Source organism: Dipteris shenzhenensis, chromosome 11, assembly GCF_047967505.1.
Source record: "Dipteris shenzhenensis isolate YYH24624 ecotype China chromosome 11, Dip_SZ_1.0, whole genome shotgun sequence".
Lineage (NCBI taxonomy): Eukaryota > Viridiplantae > Streptophyta > Polypodiopsida > Gleicheniales > Dipteridaceae > Dipteris > Dipteris shenzhenensis.
The window spans coordinates 3,657,487-3,684,143 of record NC_141606.1 but is presented as its reverse complement, the minus strand read 5'-3'; the positions used below and the strand labels follow the sequence as shown (position 1 = coordinate 3,684,143).

Below are 26,657 nucleotides of genomic sequence, written 5' to 3'. Positions count from 1 at the left end.
CTGGTGACATCACCGAGTGTTACCGAGGTCAAATATGTTGATCCAGAAATCACAGTGAGGATGTCTGACATAGAGATGTGGGTCGACGAGGAGTCTGATGCCTTTGTGAAGGTGAAGGACAGCATGGAGCGCTTGGTACCTTCCAGGTGTGTGGCTGTTGACACTGACACGAGGGTGGATTCCATGGAAGGCCCTGGGGTCTCATGGTCAGATGGATGTTGGAGTTCAGAAGGGGACAGTACAGGATTACACAAGCGCTTGGTGGGTGCCTCAATGAGAGGTTGCTTTCAGAGCGAACATTCAGGCAGTACAACAGTCTGGAATGTATTTGATATTTTGCATTTGAGCCTTTATAGCATGCTGTGGAGAGACTCTGCTCTTCATTTGTCTCAGGTGATAAGAGATTGGAAGGAATTGGCTTTCTTCGAAGGCAGAAGGGGAAGTATTGGTGCTTCTTCAAATCTTGGACGCAGATTGCTAGAAGGTGATGGACAAAGAGTACTGAAGCCAGAAAGTACCTGCTTGAGAACTCAGCGAGAGTTCATGGTCCAGGTTATCTGGAAATATTCATTGGTTGCAGACCTTGCCAAAGGAAGGACGGGTTGAAACAGACCCTCAGAGCATGGTGCCTGGAAGACTTCAGGTTGTTCAGTCATTATGAGGGGGACGACTGGAAGATCATGACGGCTGGATTGCTCGAGTTCAGAGGCGGGAACGTGACTAAAGGAGGTGGTACCAGGAGGTGCTGTGTACCAAGATGGTGTGTGGAAGCGGAAGCGGACCTGGTGGAGCAGGAGCCATTGGATGAAAAGCCAGGAAAAGATTTCGACACCGAAAGGATCTAGGGGACTACGACCAGGGAGTTACTGGAGCATCTTCATCGACGTGTTGGCATTGGGCCGAGATGTGTCGGTGAGAGGGGGTGTTGGAAAGGTCACCTCCCCATCTGTAAGCCCCCAAATGAGGAGCGCGTGGGGGAGGGAGACCTAGGGCAGGATGTGCCCAAGAGAGAAGAGAGGGGGCTGCCACATGGGCAGCACCTCACAGGATTGGGACCTGCAGATGGCGTCAGCATGGCGAGGGTAGTGGGCAGGTGAAGGGCCTGCAACAGACCCTGATGATGGCACGGTACAGGCGGGTCAGGACAGCAGGATGTACAAGAGTATGGCGCAGGACACGTGGCTGGGAAGAGGACCTAGCAGAGGCACAGATATGGCAGGATGTGCAGGCCCAGATGTGGAGCAGGAAATGTGGCTGTCAGTGGGCAGTAGGCATGCCTTATATAGGCTGGACCCTTGCCTTGAATGGAGGGCCAAAGGGCCCTAGAAGTTTGGGCCAAAAGCCTTGGGTTGTGTGCCCTTATAGGGCTGGACCAGCCACAGACTGGTCGGCCAGTCTGCTGCAGGCTGGTCGGTATTTTGCCAGCCCCCTTGGGGCCTATATAAAGAGGCCATTGGGCCTCATTCAATCATCCAACAGTTCAGCAGAACCGGCAGTAGACAGGAGCAGCCAGAAGACATTTTTCTTGGGCCTCATCTTGGAGGTGAAGGAGAGTAGAAGGTGTGCTGCAGACTGAGCTCTCAAGGGCTGAACCTTGGCTGTCTCTCAGGGCAGCAAGGTGTTGTGATCTAGACGGAAAGTCTACAGAAGCTCGAGGTGGAGCACGCGGGCTCGAGTCTAGAGATAGCCAGCTGATAGGAGAAGGACCTTGTGGTAAGATCAGAGGACCACACCATTGGTGGGACTCTGGATCTATCTCTCTTGTATTGTGTCCATAGTTTTGGACGGAAATATATATCTTGGTGGTTTCTCTATCTGGCTGGTTCATTGTCTATTGATGAGTCTGCACATCTATTGAATGCACATAAGTAAAGAAGTTTGTGATTCCACACCCCACACCACACTGTGTGAGCTCCCGGGCATTACTATAAGTCTTCTGCTGCGTGTACCCTCTGTTGGGTCATTTCTAACAATGAGTTCCTGACGACAGGTAAAAAGATGAGTGACAAAAGATCCCAATGCTGCTGGAGAGGCTGTGAAGAGAACTGATGTCAACTGAGCGGAGTCCCCGAGTATCTGCTGGTAGTCCTCCCTGATATGTGCATATCGGGGGCACTGTAGAGCTACATGTGCCTCCGTCTCAACTGTCTGCATGTCACAAAGGGTACAGACTCTAGTATGCCTGGGCTGGTGTATCCAAGCTCCTTGCTCAATGGCAAATGTATGAGATCTGGTATGGAACTTGGCGATGTTTCTGCGATATAGAAGGGGGATAGGTGTGCTAATATAAGACTGAGCATGAGTCTCTATGGACATGTATGTAGACCAACATGTGGGATTTATGTTGTCTTGGTAGTATTCCAGCGTTACCCTCTTTTCACTTGTCAATCAGTGATTCCGCAAAGTGCTCAGTAAAGACAGTTGAAACTCTTGCATGTTGACCCTTTCAGGCGGCATGGTCAAATATGCTTCCACTTTCCATCTGCTGAACCATTTTCTTATGTCGGTTGCCCATCCTGTGCAGATGACCTTACTTTTGTAGTTCCTTTGAAGCTTTGTGCTGGCATTCCATGCTTTATGAGGCAGCCTATCAGGTTGCATTTGCTGCACCTCTATTAGGTATTGCATAACTCTGATCAATGCATGAAATTCAATCGGTCTCCTTCCCATTTCCAACAGAAGTATTGAGTATGGAGTAGTGGGTTTGACACCAAGGTGTCTCCTTAAGAAAGCTTTTTGCATTTTCTCAATATCATTCCATGTAGAGGCTCAAATGCTGCCTCCCCATACTTCCACTCCATATAATATTGTTTGCACTACATATGCATCAAACAATACATTTCGAATTTTCCAGTTCCTAGTGTCGGTGTGCCTGCAATCATTCTCAAGCTGGTAGTACTTCCCCCAACCAGTGTCCATCCTTCTATGTATACATTGCCACCATCTATGATGTGCCGGGATATCAACCTACTTGAAGGTGCTGACATACTCAATGATCTGTCCATCAAAGGTGATCTTAGGGGGATGTTCTGGCTGATTGGTACAGACTGCCATCATCTTTGTTTTTTCGACATTTACTTGCAGCCCGCTTTCCCTACAAAAAGTCTTAAGCACTTGTAAAAGTTTGTGCATAGATTCCGGATCGTATGCAAAAAGAACGACATCATCTGCGTATAACAACAATAGCACTGTCCAAAGCCCCAATTGCGGTCCTTGCAACCCTTTCTCTACTGCAAATTCATTGATGAGTTCCTCCAGTTGGTCAATGCATATTCCGAACAAGGTAGGCGATAGAGGGCAGCCTTGCTTCACTCCCATATTGCTCTCAAATACATCAGACATACCTTGTGTTTGTTTGAGTCGGCATAATATCTTTTCATAGATGCGAGAGATGCCTACCCTTAAGGCCAAAGGGACTCCTATTTCTTGCATTCTCTTCCATAGTCCTCCTCTTGGAACTGTGTCAAATGCTTTCTTGAAATCCATAAAACAACAAAATAGAGTGCATCCTCTCAGTATGCATTCATCCATGAGGACCCTTAAGGTAATAAGGTGGTCGGCTGTCCTGTGCTCCTTGTGAAAGCCTACCTGTCCGGTGGCTCTTTTTTGTGCCTCGTCTGCCCATGAGCTGATTTTCATTTTAAGCACTGTACTGAAGAGCTTGGCCAATGTAGAGCTGACATTATAGTTCTGTAATTTGTGACTGAATTTTTGTCTCCACCTTTGTGTAAAGGCTGGACCCAATTTTCTTGCTATTCTTGAGGGAAACCATGGTGTAGAGCATGTGTTAGGATGTGTGAGAGCCATGTTCTTGCTCGGTCTCCTGTCCATTTCACAAATTCCGCCTGTATCTTCATGTGATCTGATGCTTTGCCATTAGCCATCTTCTTTAGTCCAACTTCAATGTCTTCGAAGGTGAAAGGACTAGTGCATGTGACCGATAGATCCTCCTTCCCCATTTTAGTAGCAAGTGCATGATTGTACAACTTGATAACATAATTAAGCATGGTTGCATCTGATATATCCCCTATGACCTGTTTCCGTCTGCCTTTCACTTGTTTCCAGCCCTTTCTTGGATTTTTGATGAAAGTGACCAAATCAGATTTCTCTCTTTCCAAAATATATTTTCTTTTCTTTTTCCTTGTGAGGGCATTGTATGTCTTCTCCAGTTGTTTATGCCTATCTGCATCCAGTATGTATTTCAGCTCTTGGTGTAGTTGTTTGCATTCCTCGTCATACCATTTCTTGTGTGGTAGTCCTTTGACCTGTTTCTTTTTTGTTGTAGTTGCTGCTCCAAATGTTTGCGTGGCTGAGGCAAGTATTGCTTCCTGCAAGGCTGTCCATGTGGGGTTGGTTATTGCTATCAGCTTTGCATCCAAAGTGTAGCAATCTCTCTCTCTCTCTCTCTCTCTCTCTCTCTCTCTCTCTCTCTCTCTCCGTCCGTTCGTCCGTCGTAGCCCCGTCCGTCCGTCGTAGCCCCTTCCGAACGTCGCAGTTTCCGGGCGTCCCAGCTTTCCGTCCGTCCGTCGTAGCCCCTTCCGGGGCGTCACAGCTTCCCGAAATAGGAGTCCCTTTGGCCTTAAGGGTAGGCATCTCTCGCATCTATGAAAAGGTATTATGCCGACTCAAACAAACACAAGGTACGTTTGATGTATTTGAGAGCAATATGGGAGTAGAGAGAGAGAGAGAGAGAGAGAGAGAGAGAGAGAGTTTCTAGTTTTTTGGAAGATTTTGTTTCTTGACTTGCTTGTTTATTTTTGCTTAGTCACCTGCTTCGTTTCTTCTTTATTTCTTGTTTTCATTCTCTTTTGTTTATTTGATGTATTTTAGTAAGCATTGGGTTTGCCCAAGAGACTCTGCGGGTCTTTAGAAACTCACTATAGCTGCTTATGCTTGGGCACTGATGACGACATAAGTGTTGCTTTGCTTGCTAAGTATGTCTTTCTTTTGTTTTTCATAAAAGTTTTTGTTTACCTCTTTTTTCTTCTCTTTCATTTTCTCTTTTATATTCTTTGTAGATTTTTGATCTTTAGAACAACAAAAAATCTAAATTTGTATGATTGGACTTATTCTAGTCTTACAAAGGTATATGTTGTCTTTGGGCTTGTGCATATACCTGCTCACCTGAGATACTGCAAACTGAGTATCGGGCTGTGTATTGCACAAGTAAATGAGGCATTCTACAGCCTAGTTGTAGAGTGTGGCATCTACTGATTCATTTGCATCATACATAGTAAGCTTCAGCCGTGGCTCCATGGGAGTGACTATAGGCTTTGCAATCTTGCATGTTGAACCGATCCAAGAGCTTTTGCACATACTTGGATTGAGACATAATAATGCCACGTCTCTCTTGTATAAACTGGATTCCTAAATAAAAATGTAACATGCCCAAATCTGACATGTCAAATGTAGCTTTCAATTCAGCTTTGAAATCTGCAATTTTTCTTCATGTCACCCTGTGAGCAGCATGTCATCTACATAAAGAATGATGACCAAAATATCCCCCCCATCCTTATTGATGTAGAGGGTACTTTTAGTTGGACTGTTATGAAGCCCCTTGCTGGTCAGAAAGGCATCAATCTTGGAGTACCATGCACGTGGGGCTTGTTTCAGCCCATACAAAGCTTTATTCAGCTTGCAAACTTTATGTGCATTACCCGAAATTTCAAAGCCAGGAGGTTGTTTGACATAAACCTCTTCCAACAAGTCTCCATTAAGAAAAGCTGTTTTTATGTCCAACTGATGAACATTCCAATCAAAATGTGCAGCCATAGCAATAACTGATCTGATAGTGGTCATCTTGGAAGTAGGAGCAAATGTCTCCTCATAATCAATGCCCTTCTTCTGAGCATAGCCATTTGCAACCAGCCGTGCCTTGTACCTGTCAATGGACCCATCTGACTTTCTTTCTACTTTGAAAACTCATTTGGTACCTATGGCATTCTGAGCATGCATTCTTTGAAGGTTTATAGCTGCAAGTCAAGAAAGCATCCTCAAGAGTGACTGTAGTATTTGAACTAGCCACTGGAAAATCTGAAATGCAAGACAAAAAGGCATAATGCTCTTCCACAAAGTTGGCTGTAACATCCCCTCCATCATGTGCATTAGGAGCTGATGCATCTGAGACAGCCAAACCCGAATCCTTTTTCTTCTCTTTAGCTATTCGCTTCTTGCATTCACCAATGTAATGACTTGGCTTCTTGCAGTAGTGACAAATACCCTTCTTCTCAGGCTTGTCTGCATCACCTTTAGCCTTATAAGAGGGCTGTCCTGAATCAGCTTTATGCTGATGTGCGGGCTGATTTCCATGTTGCTTTTGCTGCCCTTTCCCTTTGGGCTTGAACTTTGAAAGCATGGCATGCTCGCCAGCCCGTGTTGCCATGTTCTTTCTTGTCTGCTCTTCCTCTGCTCTTCCTGCAACAAGAGTCCTACCAACTCGTGAAAAGAGAGAGGATTGCTTCCCCCTCAATGACAAATTCAGCGAGGTATGGAAACCGAGATAAGACTTAGGAAGAAGAGTGGTGGTAATCATCTCTGAATCTGGAATAATCTCATCTATATTCAGCAACTGTTCCCTTAAATCCTGAAGTTTTGTGGGGTGAGTATTCATAGAATCTCCCTCATCCATATGGCTCTCTCTTTAGGAAGGAAACTCTGGCATCATTTCTTGTTGCAAACATGCTCTCTAAAATCTCCCAAGCTGCCTTTGAGGTCTTGCTTGACCGAATGTAAGGAATGATAAACCTCTTGACAGAAAGAGAAATAACTGGTGCATCCCGTGAATCCCACCTTTTTTGTTCTGTTGTAGGAGCCACCAAAGTAGCAGCTGCTGCTCCTACCACTTGTCCTGCATTTTTACCTCTACCCCTGCCTCGACTTGTAGGAGTGACAGGTGTAGCCATAGTTTCTGGCCTTGTCTCATCTCCATTGACATAATCCCAGAGATGTCTGCCAACCAAGATGTTGCGAACCATAAAACTCCACAAGGAGTAGTTGGTGCCATCTAACTTATCCTCCTGTGTGAGGACTCCAAACGCCTCATTGGGGTTGTTCTGAGCCACATGTGCCAGAAAACTCAGAAATGCAGCAAACTAGACAAGTAAAATCCCTTCCGAGGATGTAAGATGCACAACCAAAGTCTGCCAAAAATTCTGCCCAAAATGACAATTGCTATCACAGCCTATCAACGGCTTGAAATGCACCAAAATGCTCTGCAAATGCCCAAAATCTGCAAAGTATATCTGCAAAAAAGGACAAATGTCTGCAATGTGACTCAAACTGAGTCCAAAACTGCTTGCAAAGCTCCCAAATGATCTTTCCACTGCCAAATTGCATCCAAAATGCAAAAGCCCCAAATTCGTGCAAGAAATTGCACTTGAAAGAGGGCAAATCAACCAAAAGCCCCAAATTTTGCAATTATCTGCAAAAGCCCCAAATTTTGTCTGCAAGATTGCAAGCAGAATCAAAAAGCCCCAAATTTCTGGAGCAGATTTTGCAACTTGACTGCAGTGCCTGCAACAAACAAGATGCCCCAAATGTGCTCCCAAAAACTAAGCCAAACAATGGCTGATTGCAAAAATGCGCCTGCCAAAAAAACATTGCAAGGAAGAATGTACGGACACCTGCAAATGTACGAAATTGTCAGTACAGCCGACGTACAAATGTACGACCTGTATGGTGAATGCTGTATGGAATGTACGTCAAAATACAATGTACGGAGGGCACTGACACAAAAAAGTACAACGATTGTACGGTCGAAGCTGCAAGGAAGAATGTACGGACACCTGCAAATGTACGAAATTGTCAGTACGGCCGACGTACAAATGTACGACATGTATGGTGAATGCTGTATGGAATGTACGTCAAAATACAATGTACGGACGGCACTGACGCAAAAAAGTACAACGATTGTACGGTCGAAGCTGTACGGTCAGTGGTGTGCGGATGGCGTTGTACGATGCACTTGTAGATGTACGACGCACTTGTAAAAGCATGGTGCACTTGTACGAGGCTGGTGTGTAGAGTTATACAGGCAGCATATGGAATCCGTACAAGGTACGGATGACGGGCAGAATAGGTACGGTACGATTGACGGATTGCAGGAGCGCATGTATGAAGTACGAATGATGCAGCTCTTGGACGACGTACGGACGGAGTACGGAAATCTGTACAATCGTATGGGGCTGTACGGTCCTGCTGAAATGCGGGCTGGAGCTTGAGCTTGCGGGTAAGGAGCAAGTCCGGGAGCTGCCTGCTTTGATACCAAATGTGAGAGTAGAGGGAGCATTCTATGCAAGAGTGTGAGAGCAAGAGCAAAACGCAAGTGTGTAATAGAAGAAGATAAGATGAGTACAAGTGTGAGGATAGTTTATTCTAAGTGACAAAACTATACTAACCCACTAACTGTGGTTAGGGAAAAACCTCCTAGTGAAGGAAAAGTGCCCCTAACTCACTTATTAATTACATTGGCCACTGCTTAGAATATGCCAATAATTCTAACAAACACTTGCCTGCGTTCTCCCTAAGAGCTTATGTGGGCTCGTCGTCTTGTGCCACAAACACACCTTCAGGCGATGATGAGTTTAGGTGCAGATCTGGAACCTCTACTGAGAGACATTGATGTAATTTTGGCAGCAGAGTAGCACCGTAGGAAGTGGATTGGAACATCAAAGCGGCAATATGTGAACGTCATCCTGCTGTATCGGGGCTGTTGTACACGACGACTTATACGATGGTGGAGAGCTGCTTGGGCAGCTGCATGTAGACCTCCAGGCCGGTGCATGAAGGCAACAAATATTGATGTCCTTAAACGACCAACTCCTGAGCCTTTTAAGGACATTGCGCAGCTATCGCAAGACAAGCACGAAGTAAAATTACGAGCATAGACATTGCAATTCTGAACTACATCATAGATCTTATGGTGAAGAGAACGTCTTAGTTGCAGTCGTGAGACTTGCTTTTATGAAGGCGTCATCTTCCATAGTTGAGTATGGCATAATTGGGCTGGCCATTCTCAAGATAAGAATTTTGAGTTTCACCAGCAACATCCAAAACACTGCTACAGTCTGATTTGTGACGACCCATAGTCGAAGAAAATGGGCTTCTCTATAAAAACTTATAGCTTCATGTTGTCTTCACGGAGAGGATAGTGGGCAGCAGGAGAGGAGGTGCCGAGCTGAATGGCAAGCCAGAGGCATGGCGGGTAACGTGGAGAGATGTTTCCGGCTTGATACCAATTGTTGGATCATGGTGGAGGACACAAGACTTAGTGTAGATTGCTTGGTGTAGAAGCCAAGTACATGTGCCAATTTTATAGGCTGGCTGGTCTTAACTTCTCACACACACCCCTCACCTATGATGTGACATCTCACAATTATATCAAATCAGATCTAATCTATACAAGTGGCCTCAGGTGGCTCACACATTCACACCCACACACATTGAAGGACATCTTAAGCCTAGTGTTCCCACATCTTGGCTAACACTTTCCCAGCTATTTCGCCATGTGGCTAAGGCCTCTTGATGGGAGTAGGCTTTTGAGAAGCTATCTGAAGGTGATTGGCTAGAGGTGCCCTTATGGTAGTATCCTTGATCTTGAGCAAGCCACAAGACAAAGAGTTGTAGGACAGATTGTTGGTGTCATCCCCATACGACAACAGGTTGAAGATTGGGTTAGGCAAGCCTCGTTTTGGAGATGACCATATTTGACACATTTGTTTGCTCTTTCTTTCCTGTATTTCTTCATGTAACTACAGGTACCCCTTTATCCCCCTTCCTCATGATCCTCCCATAGAGATGTTGTGATCGTGAGTAATGGAGCTAATTGCATATGATTTGTTGTGTATGGTGCTCCCATGATGTTGGCATACCTTGTGACATCATGTACTTTTGAGTATCCTATTTTGTGGCCTTGCCGAGAACATCTTCACTATCGGCCTGTAGAGGGCATTTTGCAAACGAGTGCTTTGGCTTGGTTCATTTATCTTTATTGCGAGAATATAGAAGCCACGAAGGTGGTTGCAAAGTCGCAAAGATGGCTACATGCTGTGAAAGATTGAAATCATACTTATGGTCATATCGTTGAGAAGTGCACAGAAAGAGAGAGAGAGAGAGAGAGAGAGAGAGAGAGAGAGAGCACGCCTCACACACGAGGCACACTGAGAGGGAGAGGGGAAAACAGAGAGAACTGCAAGTGAACATCCTGCTTGGGACAACCTCTATTGAACAATGGGAGAACTGTCCCAAAGATGATATTAACAAGGAGTGAGGGGGGCCTATATATAGCCCCTTACCTCCTCGAGTCGGCTCTATGCTAGGGTTGACCCTAGCAAACTAGGGGCCGACTCTGCACCTAGGGGGCCGGCCCCCTTCAACCCTCTATAGGGCTACACAAGCCCCAATACGTGGGCTAGCAGCCTGACTGGTAGGGCTCTAGGGCCGACTGCCTCTAGCCCTCCAAAAGAGGCTGCACAAACCTATAAGGAGGGCTGTGTCCTCTGCCCTCCAGGGAGGCCTATGGCCGCCCCCCTGCCCTTTGCAGTTGACGAACATGGAGGGTGGGCCGACCCACCTCTAGGGCTTGCCTATAAAGGTCTATCCATGGCCTCTCAAGGGGCTGTACCCAACTGCCTATAGGGCCATCCTGATCTGCCCTCTGAGAGGCTGAGCACTCAACACATAGCCCAGTGCGGCCTATTCGACACTACCCTCACAAGGGGACGGGCATACATAGGCCCTCACTCATCTACCCTAGCCTCTCACTAGGCGGGCACACCCACAAGCAAGGCCCTCTCTCTTTAGGTGACAAGGAGATGTTGAGCTCCAACAACCCCTCTCAGCTTCTGGATGGAACAGCATCGCCAGGAAGTTGGGTGTGCCACTGGAACAATTGGAGGAATCCATCTTGTGATACTCCATTGTTGAAGACCGCCACAGGTACTATAGAAGAAATCCTCTCTTGGTGCGAACCGCCTCAGCATGATCATTGGAAACTTGGAACTGTTGCTTCCAGGCCACAAGTGCTAACTGCTGGTATTGGTATATCACTCCAACAGAAGGTATTTAGTATGGCAATTCAACTGATATTGCCACCGGTGCAAGGTCTGCTTCCCTGCATGGACACTTGTATCACAGAGCTAGATAGCCCCCTCTGACACCCCCTCTCAATTCCAAACTGGTACACTTTCGCCAGATTGATGAATTTTAGTGCTTCAAGGACAATGGGTAAATAACAACTCACAAGGATCAATCAACTGTTTCTGGATTCCCGCACTGGCAATCTGTTGACCCATCCGGATCTCTAGCAGCTCATCAGACAATAGCTGCAACAGAACACTAGGAGACCCCCTCTAGATCTGCTGGGTCATAACGTCCAAACAAGATACATAGATAACATACTGCCACCTGAGTCATCAAGAACAACTCCTTGTGGCTCGAGGTCTTGCCTGAAAGCCTGCTTCAATCATGACTCCCTTTCCCCTGCACTTGATTGGCAGGTCTTGCTGCCACGAACAAGCAAGCAATCCTCCATTTGGATCCCGAAAGCCTGCTGGGAGCGCATCTTGCCTCGTGCAGCTAGAAGGCTGGAGTAAATGTTGTCGCTAATAAGCCAGCTGGTTACTGGGCCCCTCACTATTCTTTTGGGGAGACTGCCGCCAATAATGACCATTTTGGCCACATCGGGTACACGTATGGGATGCCTTGAGTGCTTCTCGTTCCTCAGCTGTCAACTGCTTTTTGCCTTTCCGATCAGCTGCCAAAGCCTCATGCTGACTCTCATAGGTACGATCTACAAAGCGCTCCTACTGGTCAAGCACCATCGGGACCAATTCCTCCCAGGTCAACTCATTCATCCTTCCACTTGTGATCAAGGACGAATAGAAAGCCCCATTCCTGGAAAAGTAGAGTTATGGCCATGTCCTCGGATGATATCTGCTTCCCTAGTTAGAGGATCTCCCGCTGAAGTTCCTGTAACTTGTTGATGTGGTCCCCCATCGATGAAGGCTTCTTGGGATCCAACAACTGCATCTGGACTTCCAAGGGAACCCTCTTCATGGGAGAGGTTTGATTATACATGGATGCCAAATACTCCCATATTCTCTTGGCCACTGTCATGTGCTTCACGCGATTAATCACCTGAGGAGTATCTTAAGAAAAATGAATGATCTTATCCTTGCAGAGCTGAGATAGGGTCTTGGTCTCGTGCTCCTCCAGGATGCCAAGGTCCTTCGCAAGGGGATGTGGTCGGGCAACACCTATTAGTATGAAATCTACCAAATCATATGACTATAACATAGACTCCATCATCACCTGCTAGACGCTGTAATTGAGCATATCCAATTGCCGGTCAATCGGGAACGTGGGCAACACTGGAATTCTAGTCTTGTGCTCTGTCATCTTGGACAAAGTCGCCATGTCGGGGAGAGAGCTGAATTGAAGGAGGTGGTGGATGGGATAGACAGTGACATAAGGTGGAAGAAAGGAGAGGGCTAGAGAAGAAGATGAAGGGATGACAGCCCAATGTTCACTCCTCGCTATCTGTGACCCGTCCCTCTGGTACACCTCCTCTCTGATATGAAAACATCCTTCAAAGTCACCCCTTGCTGGGCACCCGAACAGTCCACACCTCGCACACGCTCCTCCTCAAAGACACCTCTGAACAGCACCCTGAACCTCCTCTGTGTGCTGGCTCAACACTTCCTCCGCTCCTCGGGTCTCAAGCCAACAGCGGCTCTGATACCATGTGAGAACTGCAGTGGAAATAGAGAGGAAGAGAGAGAGAGAGCACGCCTCACTCACACGCCACATTGAGAGGGAGAGGGGAAAACAGAGAGAACTGCAAGTGATCTCAGGCCAAAACCCCATAGCTTGCTTGGGACAACTTCTATTGAGCAATGGGAGAACTGCCCCAAAGATGAGATGAACAACAAGGAGCGAGGGGGGGCCTATATATAGCCCCTCACTTCCTCCAATTGGCTCTATGCTAGGGCCGACCCCAGTACACTGGGAGCCGACTTTGCACCTAGGGGGCCGAATAGGGTCGAATAGGGCTACACGAGGCCCAATGCATGGGCTAAGTATTGCCGACTGGCAGGGCTCTAGGGCCGATTGCCTCTAGCCTCCAAAAGGGGTTGCACAAGCCTAAAAGGAGGGCTGTGCTCTCTGCCCTCGAGGGAGGCCTATGGGAGAGAGAGCAAGAGAGTGAGCTGAGAGCTTAGTTGCAATAGAAGAGTGTAAGAGATACAACTGAAGGAGTGAGATAAGGTTTTGTCCTAGTGACAAAACCTTAGTAGTCACTAACCATAGTTAGTGGACTAACTGCGGTTAGGGGAAAAAACCTCTTAAAGAGGGAAAAGTGCCCCTAACTAGCTTATTAAATTACATTGGTCACTGCTGAATGATATCTATAATTCTAACACCCCCCTGCAGTGCCAATGTCATGTACAAGGATGATTAATCACCAAACGGATATAAGTTCAGGGCACTGTGAAATGCCTCAAACTTTTCACGTGGAAGTGCTTTGGTGAAAATATCTTCAACATTGTCATGTGTGGACACAAAGATCATACTGATCTCTCTTGCATGCAACTTCTCTCTGACGTAGTGATAGTGAACCTCAATGTGCTTCGTGTGAGCATGAAACACTGGATTCTTTGCCACTGCAATGGCACTCAGACTATCAGTGAGAATTGGAGAAGGACCCTCCAATGACAGATGAAGATCAGCAAATAGATGACGCAGCCAGACACATTCAACTGTTGCTGTGAAAGCTGCCCTGTACTCAGCTTCACATGATGAGGTAGCCACTGTAGATTGTTTCTTGCTCAGCCAGGAAATGCAAGCTTTACCCAAAAAGAAACAATTGCCACTAGTGGACTGCCTAGTGTCATAATCACCAGCCCAATCTGAGTCACTGTAGGCATGCATCTGCAAGTCACCCCCCCAGGAAATAACAAGCCAAAAGACTTTGTGCCCTGCAAATAACGGAAGATGCGCTTAACTGCCTGCCAATGCATAGTTTTTGGACTGTGCATATACCTGCTCACCTGAGATACTGCAAACTGAATATCAGGTCTAGTGTTGCAGAGATAAATGAGGCATCCAACAGCCTGATTGTAAAATGTGGCATCAACTTATTCTCCTGCATCATGCATTGTGAGTTTCAGCCCCGGCTCCATGGGGGCTTACAATCATGCATGTTAAATCTGTCCAAGAGTTTCTGCACATACTTGGACTGAGACATAACAGTGCCACGTCTCTCTTGAGAGAACTGGATCCCCAAATAAAAGTGAAGCAGCCCCAAATCTGACATGTCAAAGTTGGTCTGCAAATCAGCTTTGAAATCTGTAATATTATCTTCATTGGACCCTGTGAGCAGCAAGTCATCGACATAAAGAATGATGACTAAAATTTCCCCCCCATCCTTCTTGATGTAGAGGGTGCTCTTAGTAGGACTATTGTGCAGCTTCTTGCTGGTCAAAAAGGCATGAATCTTGGCATACCATGCACGAGGGGCTTGTTTCAGCCCATACAAAGCTTTATTTAGCTTGCATACCTGAAGTGCATTTTCTGAAATTTCAAAGCCTGGAGGTTGTTTGACATAAACCTCTTCCAACAAGTCTCCATTTAGGAAGGCTGTTTTAATGTCCAACTGATGAACATTCCACTCAAAATGTGCAGCCATTGCAATAACAGATCGGATGGTGGTCATCCGGGATGTAGGAGCAAAAGTCTCCTCATAATCTATGCTATTTTTCTGAGCATAGCCTTTGGCAACCAGCCTTGCCTTGTATCTGTCAATGGAGCCATCTGGCTTCCGTTTCACTTTAAAAACCCATCGTGTATCAATGGCATGTTTACCTGGTGGCAAGTCTACGACATCCCAAGTCTGATTTTTCTTAATGGACTGCAATTCATCGTGCATGGCATTCATCCAATGCACATTGTCCTTTGCTTCTTCAAATGTTGCAGGCTCCTCCTCATCGAGAAGAGTACCTGCATATGTTGATTCCACTAAATTAGCACCTTCCATGTGCCTTACTGCACTGCGAGTCCTGCCAAGTAATGGAGCATCAATCTTACTCTCCCTGAGAGTCTGTAACAGCCAGTTTGGGACTGTTTTTGCTGCATGTATGTCTGCAATTTCTTGCTGAACCACCTGTTCCACTGCCTGTGGAGGTGGCAAGACATCCTGTGGCTGAACTGGAGCATTGGGAGGTGGCTGTAAATTCTGATTTGCATCAGAAATATCAGCAGGGGAACCCAAGGCAATGGCTAGCAACCCCTCAAAAACATCCTCTGAAGAAGAAGGCATATGAAATTCAGCCTGAGTGTGAGCTGAATTTTCTGCAAATATCACATTTCTACTGACAATGATCTTGCGTGTAGCAAGATTGTAGAGACGGTACCCCTTGCTTTCTGCACTGTACCCAACAAATATGCACTTAATTGCCTTATCTGACAACTTATGCCGAAATTCAACTGGCACATGAGCATATGCAAGGCATCCAAAGACACGGAAATGATCCACTGAAGGCTTTCTCCCATTCCAGACTTCATAGGGAGTTTTTGTTTTCAAAGCCTTAGTGGGAGACCGATTTAAGATGTAGTTGGCACACATTAGACCTTCAAGCCAGAATTTGTGAGGCATGTGTTTGCTTTTCAGCATACATCTGTCCATCTCCATAAGAGTTCTATTTTTCCTCTCAGCTTTGCCATTTTGCTGAGGGGTCAGCCTCACTGTGAGCTGATGCACAATACCCTTGCCTTTAAGAAAAGCATCAAAATCTGCAGACAAGTATTCCCCACCTCTATCTGTGCGCAATGTCTGTATCTTGAGTCCAGATTCATTTTCAACCATGGCTGAAAAGTGTTTAAACACCATGAACACTTCTGATTTGCGCTTCAGCCCAAAGACCCAAGTGAAATTGGAGTAATCATCAATAAAAGTAACAAAGTAGAGATGACCACCCAATGATGGATTCCTCATGGGACCACAGACATCACTGTGTATAAGCTGTAATTTTCGGACAGCTTTAACTGAACCATCCTTTTTGAAGGGGAATCTATGCATCTTACCTAAAATGCATCCTTCACAGGCATGTGGAGGAGGTATCTCAAGAGGTGGCAATGCATCAACCATAGAGTGCTTCTGAAGTGTCATCAAGCTATTGTAATGCATGTGGCCATATCTGGCATGCCATAACTCTGCATTCTGCATGGCAGCAGTAGGAGTAGAAACTGCAAGAGCATGGGCTGCTCTTTTCTCAAAAAGATCAAGCTGAAAAAGCCCACGTAGCAAAGTACTTGATAATCTCAAGGCATAATCATTTTCTCTGTCTCGGACAGCACATTTGTCATCCTCAAAATCAATGGCGGTAAGCTCAACTTCTCCTGTACCACGTACTGTTTATGACGAGTTGTTGGCACAAGTGACTTTCTTACCAACGGGAGGTGGATGCAAGGAAGTGAAGAGACACTTTCTAGAAGTGATATGCTTGGAGGCACCACTGTCAAAATACCAAGTATTCAGTGTTTCATTGACACTGAAAGCTGATGCATCCGTGGAAGGATCATAACTGCAAGTCAAAAAGGCATATGTATCATCATTACAAGTGGCTGTACTATCCCGAGCATCTGGAGCAGCCAGCCTAGAATCTGAAATGCAAGATAAAAAGGCATAATTCTGTCCAACAAAGTTGGCTGCAGCATCCCCATTGTCAGATGCATGAGGAACTGAATCTGAAACAGCCATACCAGAGCTGTTTTTCTTCTCTTTTGCAAGCCTTTTCCTGCATTCTGCAATGTGATGACCTGGCTTTTTGCAGTAATGACAAAAACCCTTCTTCTTGGGCTTACTTGCATCATTCTTAGTCTTTTGTGAAGGCTGTCCTGACCCACTGGAAGGCTGATTTACTGATGTCTTTGCCTGTCCCTTTGTTTTTGACTTGAACTTTGAGAGCATAGCTTGTTCACCTGCACGTGAAGCCAAGTTTTTCCCGGTCTGCTCTTCCTGAAGCAGAAGTCCTATCAACTCATGAAAAGTGAGAGGATTTGCACCCCCCCTCAATGATAAGTTCAGCGAGGTATGAAAGCTGAGATAAGTCTAAGGAAGAGAATTCAGAGTGGTGGTAATCATCTTTGAATTAGGAATAATCTCATCAATGTTCAATAATTGCTCTCTGAGATCTTGTAGCTTTGTGAGGTGGACTGACATGGAGTCACCCTCTTCCATATGTGTATTACTTAACTCCTTCAAGAAAGATACCCTTGCATCATTCCGGGCTGCATACATGCTTTCTAAGATATCCCACGCTGCCTTCGAGGTCTTACACGACTGGATATGCAGAATGATAAATCTTTTCACTGAAAGAGAGATGCATGACAAAGCTAAGGCATCCCGTGAATCCCATCTCTTCTGCTCTAGAGTGGTGGCTACAGCTGCACCAACAACCTGTCCTGCAGCTGCACCCTGTGCACGACCTCTTCCTCCTCCTTGCCGGGGAGGGGTATTAGGTGCCATACCTGCTGGTCAGATCTCATCCCCATTCACATAATCCCACAAATTACGAGAAATCAGAATATTGCGTACCATAAAACTCCAGAGGGAGTAGTTGATACCATTCAACTTGTCTTCCTGTGAAAGACCACCGAACTGGAAATCATTCTGATTTTGCTGGGCCATGTCTGAGAAAGAGATTACAGCAAATACACAACTGAATTCCCTTGCTGGGAATGAAATGCACAACTCCCAAAAAAACACAGCCAAGCACTGGCTCAAAATCCAACTTAGATTTTTGCGATTTCTCTGTCAGAAATCTGTCAAAGCATCAAAACTCTCCCAAAATCTGCCAAAAGTGCTGCAAAACACTTACAGAAAGGCAGTGTGAACTGAAATCTCTAAAATTGCTCTCCCAACACAAAAGCCCCAAAATAGGCCTGAAATTGCAACCAAAAAGGGGCAAATTAACCAAAAGCCCCAAATGTTGTAAAAATTGCGCTCTGTCTGCAAAAGCCCCAAATTTCACTGCGAAATTGCAGTGTAATCACAAAATCCCCAAATTTTTGCAAGAAATTGTACTGCAAAACTGAAAGCCCCAAATTTCGAGCTTGAAATTGCAACCAGAAAGGGGCAAATTTACTAAAAGCCCCAAATCTGCAATTTCTGAGCAAAAGCCCCAAATTTCAGACCAGATCTACAGATCTGTCTGCAATGCTTGCTCCAAGTGCAGCTCCAAATTTCTTCAACACGTGCAAAGTGTTTGCAATGTCTGCCTGCGAATACAAATGGCCGTACTGTACGGGCGAGCTATGTGCTGCAGGCTGTACAACAAAACAATACGGAATGTACAGCAGGTACGAAGACTGTACGGAACAGTCCGTATGGCTTGTACGGAAGGCAGCGCAAAGAACAGCCAACGAGCTGTACGGAAGAATTCGCAGGTAGTTGTACGGGCAGCAACCAAAGATTAGTACGGGACGAAATGACGTAGGAGTTGTACGGCTGGCGATGACGAATCGTACGGATTGTACGGACGGCGCTGTCGATGAAGGGCGTACGGAAGGTACGGACGGCGAGACGGCAGGTACGGCAAGTACGGAAGCAGCAGGTACGGCAAGTACGAGCAGGTATGGGTGATCAGCGCAGGTGTAGTACGTGCTGGAGTATCAGGGCCGTACGGACCTGTACAGAATGTACGGCACTGTACGGGATGACGGGACTGCAGCAGACAGAAGGTACGGCCAGCAAAGGGAGCTCGCGGGAGCTACGAGTCCGGGAGCAGGGAGCAGGTCGAAGAGCACGATTTGCTCTGATACCAAATGTGAGTGTGAGTGGAGAGAGAGCAAGAGAGTGAGCTGAGAGCTTAGTTGCAATAGAAGAGTGTAAGAGATACAACTGAAGGAGTGAGATAAGGTTTTGTCCTAGTGACAAAACCTTAGTAGTCACTAACCATAGTTAGTAGACTAACTGCGGTTAGGGGGAAAAACCTCTCAAAGAGGGAAAAGTGCCCCTAACTAGCTTATTAAATTACATTGGTCACTGCTGAATTATATCTATAATTCTAACAGGCTGACCCCCTGCCCTATGCAGCTGACCAACATGGAGGGTAGGCCGACCCGTCACCCACCTCTAGGGCCTGCCTATAAAGGTCTGCCCATGGCCTCTCAAGGGGCTGTACCCATCTGCCTACAGGGCCAGCCTGATCTGCTCTCTAAGAGGCTGAGCACACAGCCCACTATGGTCTATCCTACACTACCCTCACAGGGGGTGGGCACACCCACAACACAGGCCCTTACTCATCTATCCTAGCCTCTCACTGGGCTCGCACACGCACATGCAAGGCACTCTAGGTGACATCAGGAGGTGTTGACCTCCAACAATTAGTACATCAGGTTGTCTCGAGGGTCTAAAATCGACGCTCACATGATTGGTGGAAGTGGATATTGGATAGGGGTTGGATGTGGATGATGGAGACTTGGTTCTATTTAGTTGGTGCTATCCACATTGTATGTTGGCTCCTATTGTTGATCTCACCATCTCCTCCCTCTTGAGCATCTTCTTCCCATTGAGCACTCATCCTATTTCTTAACACATATTATATATGGTTGTTCATACCTCAACTCTTGAGTTTGTGTAACTTTTGGCATTTGAGCATTAGAATGTTCATTGCATGAGGTCATTATGTACATCGTATCATCCACGTGGTGACTTATGACTACTGACGTTTGGGATGTTTACGTATCTACGATTCTTGCATTTATGAGATTCTTAGTTTTATGCAACTTAGTTGTGACTTGTAGCAATTACCGTGGACTCTAGTTTTTGGAGTTCCATTTTTAGCTTAACCCCCCCCCCCTCCCCGGCCTCCCCTCTTCCAGATTTTATGTTTTAAGAGGTCATATTTTTTAATTTTCACATTTTCTAGATTTGATGTGCATGCATGCTGAACCCCTCACTCCTATTTAAAAACAGATGAATTACAATGCTATGCCTGTAATGCCTCTAGAACTTAAGAGATGCCACATGGGCAGAATGGATGTCCAGCCTTGAGGCTGATGGCCTGGAATAGAATTTATAGGGCATGTCTACAGACTAAGGCAGAAAGGCCTTTTTTTGATCTGGGTCCACCTTGATGTATACTAGAAGTTATTCTTTCTAAAGACAGGATGTGCAGGAATGTGACTCTTGCTTCCCAAAAAGACAATGAAAAGCTATAGGTATCAGGCTAAGTAAGCTTTTACGCAATGCAGGTTGTGATGCTTGGCTTGGATGCTGCTGGCAAGACCACTATACTTTACAAGCTGCACATTGGAGAAATCTTGTCTACGGTTCCCACCATTGGTAGGTGCTTCAATCCATGCTACTAGAAATTTTCAAAAGGGAATGGTGATAGACACTTCAGAGCTATTTCATAGAAAATGTCATGTTTGGCTGTTTGATTTTAAGCTTATTCTGCTACTTGTCAATCTCTTCAATTCATCTTATACTTGTTTATTACTACAGAACTTCCAAGTTTAGTTGATCAAGCGGTGATTGTAATGTGTTTTGTAGACGAGAAATTCCATGAGAAGTTTGAGTGCTTGTGAAATTTTGGGTCGAATTCCTATTGTTTTTCAAAAGATCAAGGAACAAGAATATTGGAGACCTACTAATCTTCGTTTTGAGTCTAGGTGGTCTTTTGTTGTATTTCCTTGTAGTCATTAAAGTATCGAAGTCGGAGAACGGATCTCTTGCGAGAAATGGAAGCCTAGAGGGTGCACAAAAGTGAAGGAGCAACAATTGCTGTATTGAGAGGTTGAAATGAAGTACAAGGGTATAAAACGCTTAAACACTATGGTATATACAATAAGACTCTTACAAACAACTAACTCAACCACTAATTGTGGTAAGGAAAAAAGCCTCAATGCTGAAAAACTGCCCCTAACCTATTACTAACTTAACCTTGACCACTACCTTAATATTTCCAGTCTGCTATAGTGACAGGGTCCTGACGTGCAAGGTGTGATCTTAATCACCAAATGGAAGCAAGTTTAAATCTTTCCCAAAAGCCTCAAACTTTTCTTGAGTTAGTGCCTTGGTGAATATATCGGCCACATTTTAATGTGTCATGCAAAAGATCAGGCTGATCCCCCTTGCCCCTGTGCTCTTGACTGGGCATTACGAAGCCTATGGGTTGCTACAAATACACCTGTTTCAGGAGGATCCATTTAGAAAGGCTGTTTAAATGTCCAATTGATGCACTTGCCAATCGAAATGTGCAGCCATTGCAATCACACTCTTGATTGTGGTCATCCTCGAATAACTACCTTGTCTTTTTGCATAGCCTTTGGCAACCAGCTGTCCTTTGGACCTGTCAATTGTACTATAACAGGTTCAGAAAACAATTTGTTAAACAAGTCATTTCTGAAGGGTGTGTGACTGGTTGCACCATTGTCAAAGTACCATGTGTCAACGGTCTCATTCATAGTTAGGTGAAATGGAAACAGGGAAACTGGAAATGGAAACGGAAACGGAAACGGAAACGTTTTGGATTTTTGGGAGGGCTGAAATGGGGAAATGCCACGTCAGCAAGGGGATGTAGAAAAGGGCTGAAGGAGAGGGCTAAAGGAGTGGAGGCTGACTTTTGAAGGAGGGCTGAAGGGGAGTGGATGATGGAGGAGGGCTGAAGCAGCCTGTAGGAGTGAAAGGACTTCAAAGGAGTGAATGGGGCTCAAGGAGGGCTGGAAAACCCTCATGAGTGCAAGGGTATGAGGCTGAAGGAGCAGAGGGAGTGCAACGCTGAAAGTTGAGGCCAAAACACAAGTAGAAACAACAAAAGGAAGATGGTGGGTGGTTGTTTGAAACGTCCCGTCTCAGAATTCTGAAACCCGTTTCAGCCAAGATGAAACGTTTCAGGCAGCCGTTTCAGAAGTTTGAAACGTTTCAGACCTGAAACGGCATGTCAGGCCTGGGACTTTTCCAAAACGGCGTTTCAGGACAGGCTGGACCCTAAAACGGGTTTCAGCGAACTATGGTCTCATTAACACTAAACGTGCATGACTCCATAGAGGCATCATAATTGCAAGTAAAGAATGCCAACCATGCTCTATGAAGTTGGCATCTCCTTACTGTTGGAGTCTAACCCTCTTGGGGGGGGCTCATCCTTGCAAATGTTCTAGAGGACTATATTGTTGTGATTTCTCATTGGCTGATGGACGTGGAGGTCTTCATGGCTGGTGGCTTGATCGTGATTCACTCAATAGAGGTGTCTCAACATGGTACATGCATGCCAATTGGTCCATGCAAGACACAGATCTCTCATAGGCTAGCTTACCCATGGCGAACACTTGGTAGCATGAAGGCGCCTGGCATATGGCAACAAAGTTACTAGAGGCAGATCTTATACATACAGAAGGGCACGGTGTTCAGGCTTCTCTTTAGGCTATGAGCCTACGTAGGTAGTGTGTGTTGTAGGACTCACGAGCGTTGTCGAGCATGAGTCGCCAATTATAGATCAAGCTTGAACTTTGTGCATGAGCTCAACGTTCTAAGCAAGCTCATATGCACACTTCTAATTTTGTGGCCTGAAGCTACATATATCATAGTTTAATTTTGTGGCCTGAAGCTACATATATCATAGTTGAGTCGTTTTGAATTTCCATACCTTGTAAAGCTGCAACCAGGTTTGTTAACATGAGTAGGAGGTCTTGAGTCTTGGTCGTGTCTCATGTCGGGTCTATAGATTCATTTCAATGCATTAGTCTTTGGAAATGCCAACTATGTTGCACACTTTTCTATATAGTTGAACTGTGGGAACTTCATTAGCCGTAATTGACATTATATGGGGAAAATACGTCATTTTATGCAGTCTTGCAGTTTTGGTCTTCAAAATTTCCTTTATTCCAAGAAATCTCTATGAATTTAAAGCTGTAAATTCCTAACAATTGGGATCAAAGCTAAGAGCGAGGGGCTTAGCGTGAGTCGAGATCCATCTGTAAGAGAGGTGGTCGTCAGAAACTCTGGTTATTTGTCAGTCCGAGAGTCTTTGTGAGGACCTGAAAAGTCTTTGACTCAGAGAGTTGGTTGTGAGCATCGCTCTCAGAGGAGCCATCACGGTGCTGGGCTTTGGCTTTTGAGCCCGAGTCTCAGATCTAAGCATGCTACAGCTCTCAGATAGTTGCTAGTCTTTGGGTTATATCTGATTTTGCTCGAGCTATTGAGCTCTATAGAGTTATCAGTTTAGCAGTTTTTCAGTTTATCAGTTTATCAGTTTAGCAGTCTTAGCACTCAACAAGGGCCTTAGTGTGCCCTTTGCTCCAGCCCACTGAGGCTTTCATCCTTTTGGTGTACTTTGTACCTTGTCCCAAGGCCCGCGAGGCCTTCCGTGGACGTTAATACGTCTTTCTTTCTTTCTTTCTTTCTCTCTCTCTCTCTCTCAAGCTAGCAGAAGCCAATGCATTCCATTTCTCATTTGAATCATTGAAAAATCAAGACTAGGAAATTTCTAATTGGTCTATTATGATTACGAACCTTTTATTAAATTATTACTCTCCTTTTAATGTACATATGCCCACACACATGCATGGCTGTATGAGATTATTATTCAACAATTGTGCCAACTACGTTGTATGATTTGTGCAGGTTTTAATGTCGAAAAGGTGCAGTACAAGAATGTAATCTTTACAGTATGGGATGTAGGTGGTCAAGAAAAGTTGAGGCCTCTTTGGAGGCATTATTTCAACAACACGGACGGCTTGGTAATAGTTAAAATGTGTGCCTTTTTGCTTTGGCCTAGAAACATTGGGCATGCATCTATGCTTTGGCGTTTTAGTAGTTTGGGTAGCGAGCGCAGGGCTTCAACCCTATTACCATATTCTGTTCAATTTGTCGACACGCTCGTAGGTGCATAAAATATTTTGAGCTATTTCTCACTCTTGCACATGTACATTGCTAAGTTTTTAAATGACCTTTTAATTTTGCAGATTTATGTTGTTGATTCCTTTGACAGAGAGAGGATAGGAAAAGCATGTGCGGAGTTTCAGGTATCTTTAGATGCAAGGTGCTATATTGTTTGTACGTGCGTGCTCTTTTTTGGACTATAGTAAGGCTTTTGTTTTGAGTGAACTATATGAATGCAAAAGTGGATTAAAGACGTGTTTTTTTGCTTGTTGGCCTCCACATCATGCATGGTACGTCTTCCTCCCGCCAAATGGAGTGGGCGTCATCTGTGTGTGTGTGATTCTGCACCCACACACACACAATCACACACACACGCGCGCGAGAGAGAGAGAGAGAGAGAGAGAGAGAGAGAGAGAGAGAGAGAGACCTACCTTCATAAGACTTTAACTCCATCTGTTTTCTATGATAAATCATATTTAAACTACTCTGCTCGTGGTATGTCATATGTTTTGTACGATAAACCATTTTGGTTTTCCATGAATTACTCTTGGACTTTTGTCCTTACTTTAGAGTTGGGGAGGATCCAAACAAGGTCACCAAGCCATCCATCCTAGTCTTTTAACTCATGAAGGCTTGCTGTTGCAAGCCTCTTTTTAGACAACAATCTGGATTTGCATAATGAACAATCACCTTTGAATATGAAGATGCAAGGTTACAAAATATCGATTTTAAGTAGCATGTAGTGCTCACGACTGCCAAGTGGTACAGAAAAAACGACATGATTACATTCATTGAATGCATTCAATGAAAATATTCCAAGTTTCTCGGAGAAAATCAGAGAACCAATAAGAGTTTGAAAGTAAGAAACTTCTTGAGTTGGTAATTTTTTGTTGGGCTCTTCTGTAACTGATCATGGAGATCTGTGATTCAGATACAATTATGTAATGGATAAATCATTCTCCACATGACTTGTATGACCCCAGCTTGTCACCTTAGTAGACGGAAATTGAGACTCCAAAATTGAGATGGACAACTGAAATTGAAGATTTTATGTTGCTCTTTTAGTCATCACTACATTCCATTCAGCTATATACTTCCAGAGCACCAATAGCAAGGGGAAGGTACACAGGTACACACCATGCTTGCACGCACGCATGTCTCTCTCTCTCTCTCTCTCTCTCTATTTGGTGTCCTGTGCCACTGAGATAAGATTGAAGGATGCGATCATAATAGGGATGTTATAAGCCTTGGCACAAGGATGTGATTCCTCATGATATATTAGACTCATCGAAATTGAACTAAGTTCTTACGTAAAGGATACATTTCCCTTTGTTCATCATGGCTAGATGATTCTTAAAGTATCCAATTCCGTGTGTGCTTCTACTGAAGTTAGCAAACTCACATTTCCTTAATTATATTTTCAAAAGTCACTTCAAGCCTCTAGCTTCGATGAAGCGGAAGCATTGACACTAGAAGATTGCGAAGTGTCAGGCATAAAGGTATTCGGCATTGACAGAGCCTGGAACGGATTTGACAAAGGAACCGAAGGAGACGGTGAGATCTCTTTTTCTAGGGGGTGTACCTGTCTCCATTCTTTTCTTGTTGTCTTCAACTATTGCATCTTGTCTAACTGAAGAGTAGTAGCTTGAGGAACAGAGAAAGAGCTGTTCACATGAGTAGATTGACATGATTGTAAAGGGCAGCTCCTAGCAAAATGACCAATTTGTCTACACACTTTGAAGGTAGGGGTTGCTCCATATCCCACAAAATGCAAATTCGGATCTCTCTACTGTAGACCAAAAAATCCCGCTTCGGAAGCTGCAACACTCTCCCGAAAAGAGCTGCAATAGAAGATATGTGCAGGAGAAGAGGTAGTGGCAAGGCTTTTAGGGTGACTCATACATGACAAAAATGCATGAGATTCTAGGCCGGGTCAAAAAGAGGGTCCCAAGGCATGACATAAGCAAAATAACCACCTCCGTGGACTCCTTTCATATCAACTAGCTGATAAACTATCTCCACATCGACACAATCAGCATAATAAAAACCCCTGCCAACCAAAAAAAACAAAAGGAGTTGATTTTAATTGCTCCAACGACTGCTGTCGACCATGCACGCAGCACAGGTGTTGTCGTAATTCGTCCCATAAAATAGAGGCAAATATCGAGTTGTTGGCTCTGAGAAAGATTGTGGAGGAAGGATTCAGAGGGGAGAACCCGACACATAGATGAACTCGAGACTTGATTTTGAAAGATGGACTCCTTGCATAAACGGCGAAGGAGATCCAGTTGCGTAGACGTCGAAGAAAAACTGCCAAAATTAAATCTTTGAGTCTTTTCATTCTGAGCGGGTGTACAAAAGTGAGCAAGCTGCTTTAGTGTCCCGGAACGCTGTTGTGGAGCAGATTGGACCGCAACAGGAGACTGGAAAGTAAACGTTGCCTCCGGAGCGACCTTGACAAGAGTGGGCCGATCAACCGGGTCGGAGGTTGGAGATGAAAATACAGAAGGATTGACGGTGACGGGACTGAGCGTGACGACAGGGTGGGTTAGAGACGAAGTACGAGAAGCGAAATGAAACGAGGTAGGGCTAGGCTGGAACACAGAATCAAGGAAAGACTGAGAGGAAATAGACTTGGCTGGAGGCGAAGGTTGAGACGGAAAAGGTAACGACGGCGCAGAGACATCCTGCTCCATCTCGAAGCTCCACCCACCCTCTCACACACACACACTCTCTCTCTCTCTCACACACATACACACACACACACACACTTTTTTGG

At 45.2% G+C, this 26,657-nt stretch overlaps 1 protein-coding gene across 1 annotated transcript in view; it reads left to right on the top strand.

The window, feature by feature from the left end:
* The window catches only part of LOC147896499 (ADP-ribosylation factor-like), a 40,184-nt gene that overhangs the window by 10,202 nt on the left and 3,325 nt on the right, over nt 1-26,657 (top strand). The window contains exons 2-4 of the mRNA XM_087381245.1: nt 20,251-20,341; nt 23,621-23,736; nt 23,962-24,021. Of these exons, the coding sequence (XP_087237371.1) occupies nt 20,251-20,341; nt 23,621-23,736; nt 23,962-24,021 (267 nt within the window). The remainder of the gene's footprint in view (nt 1-20,250; nt 20,342-23,620; nt 23,737-23,961; nt 24,022-26,657) is intronic.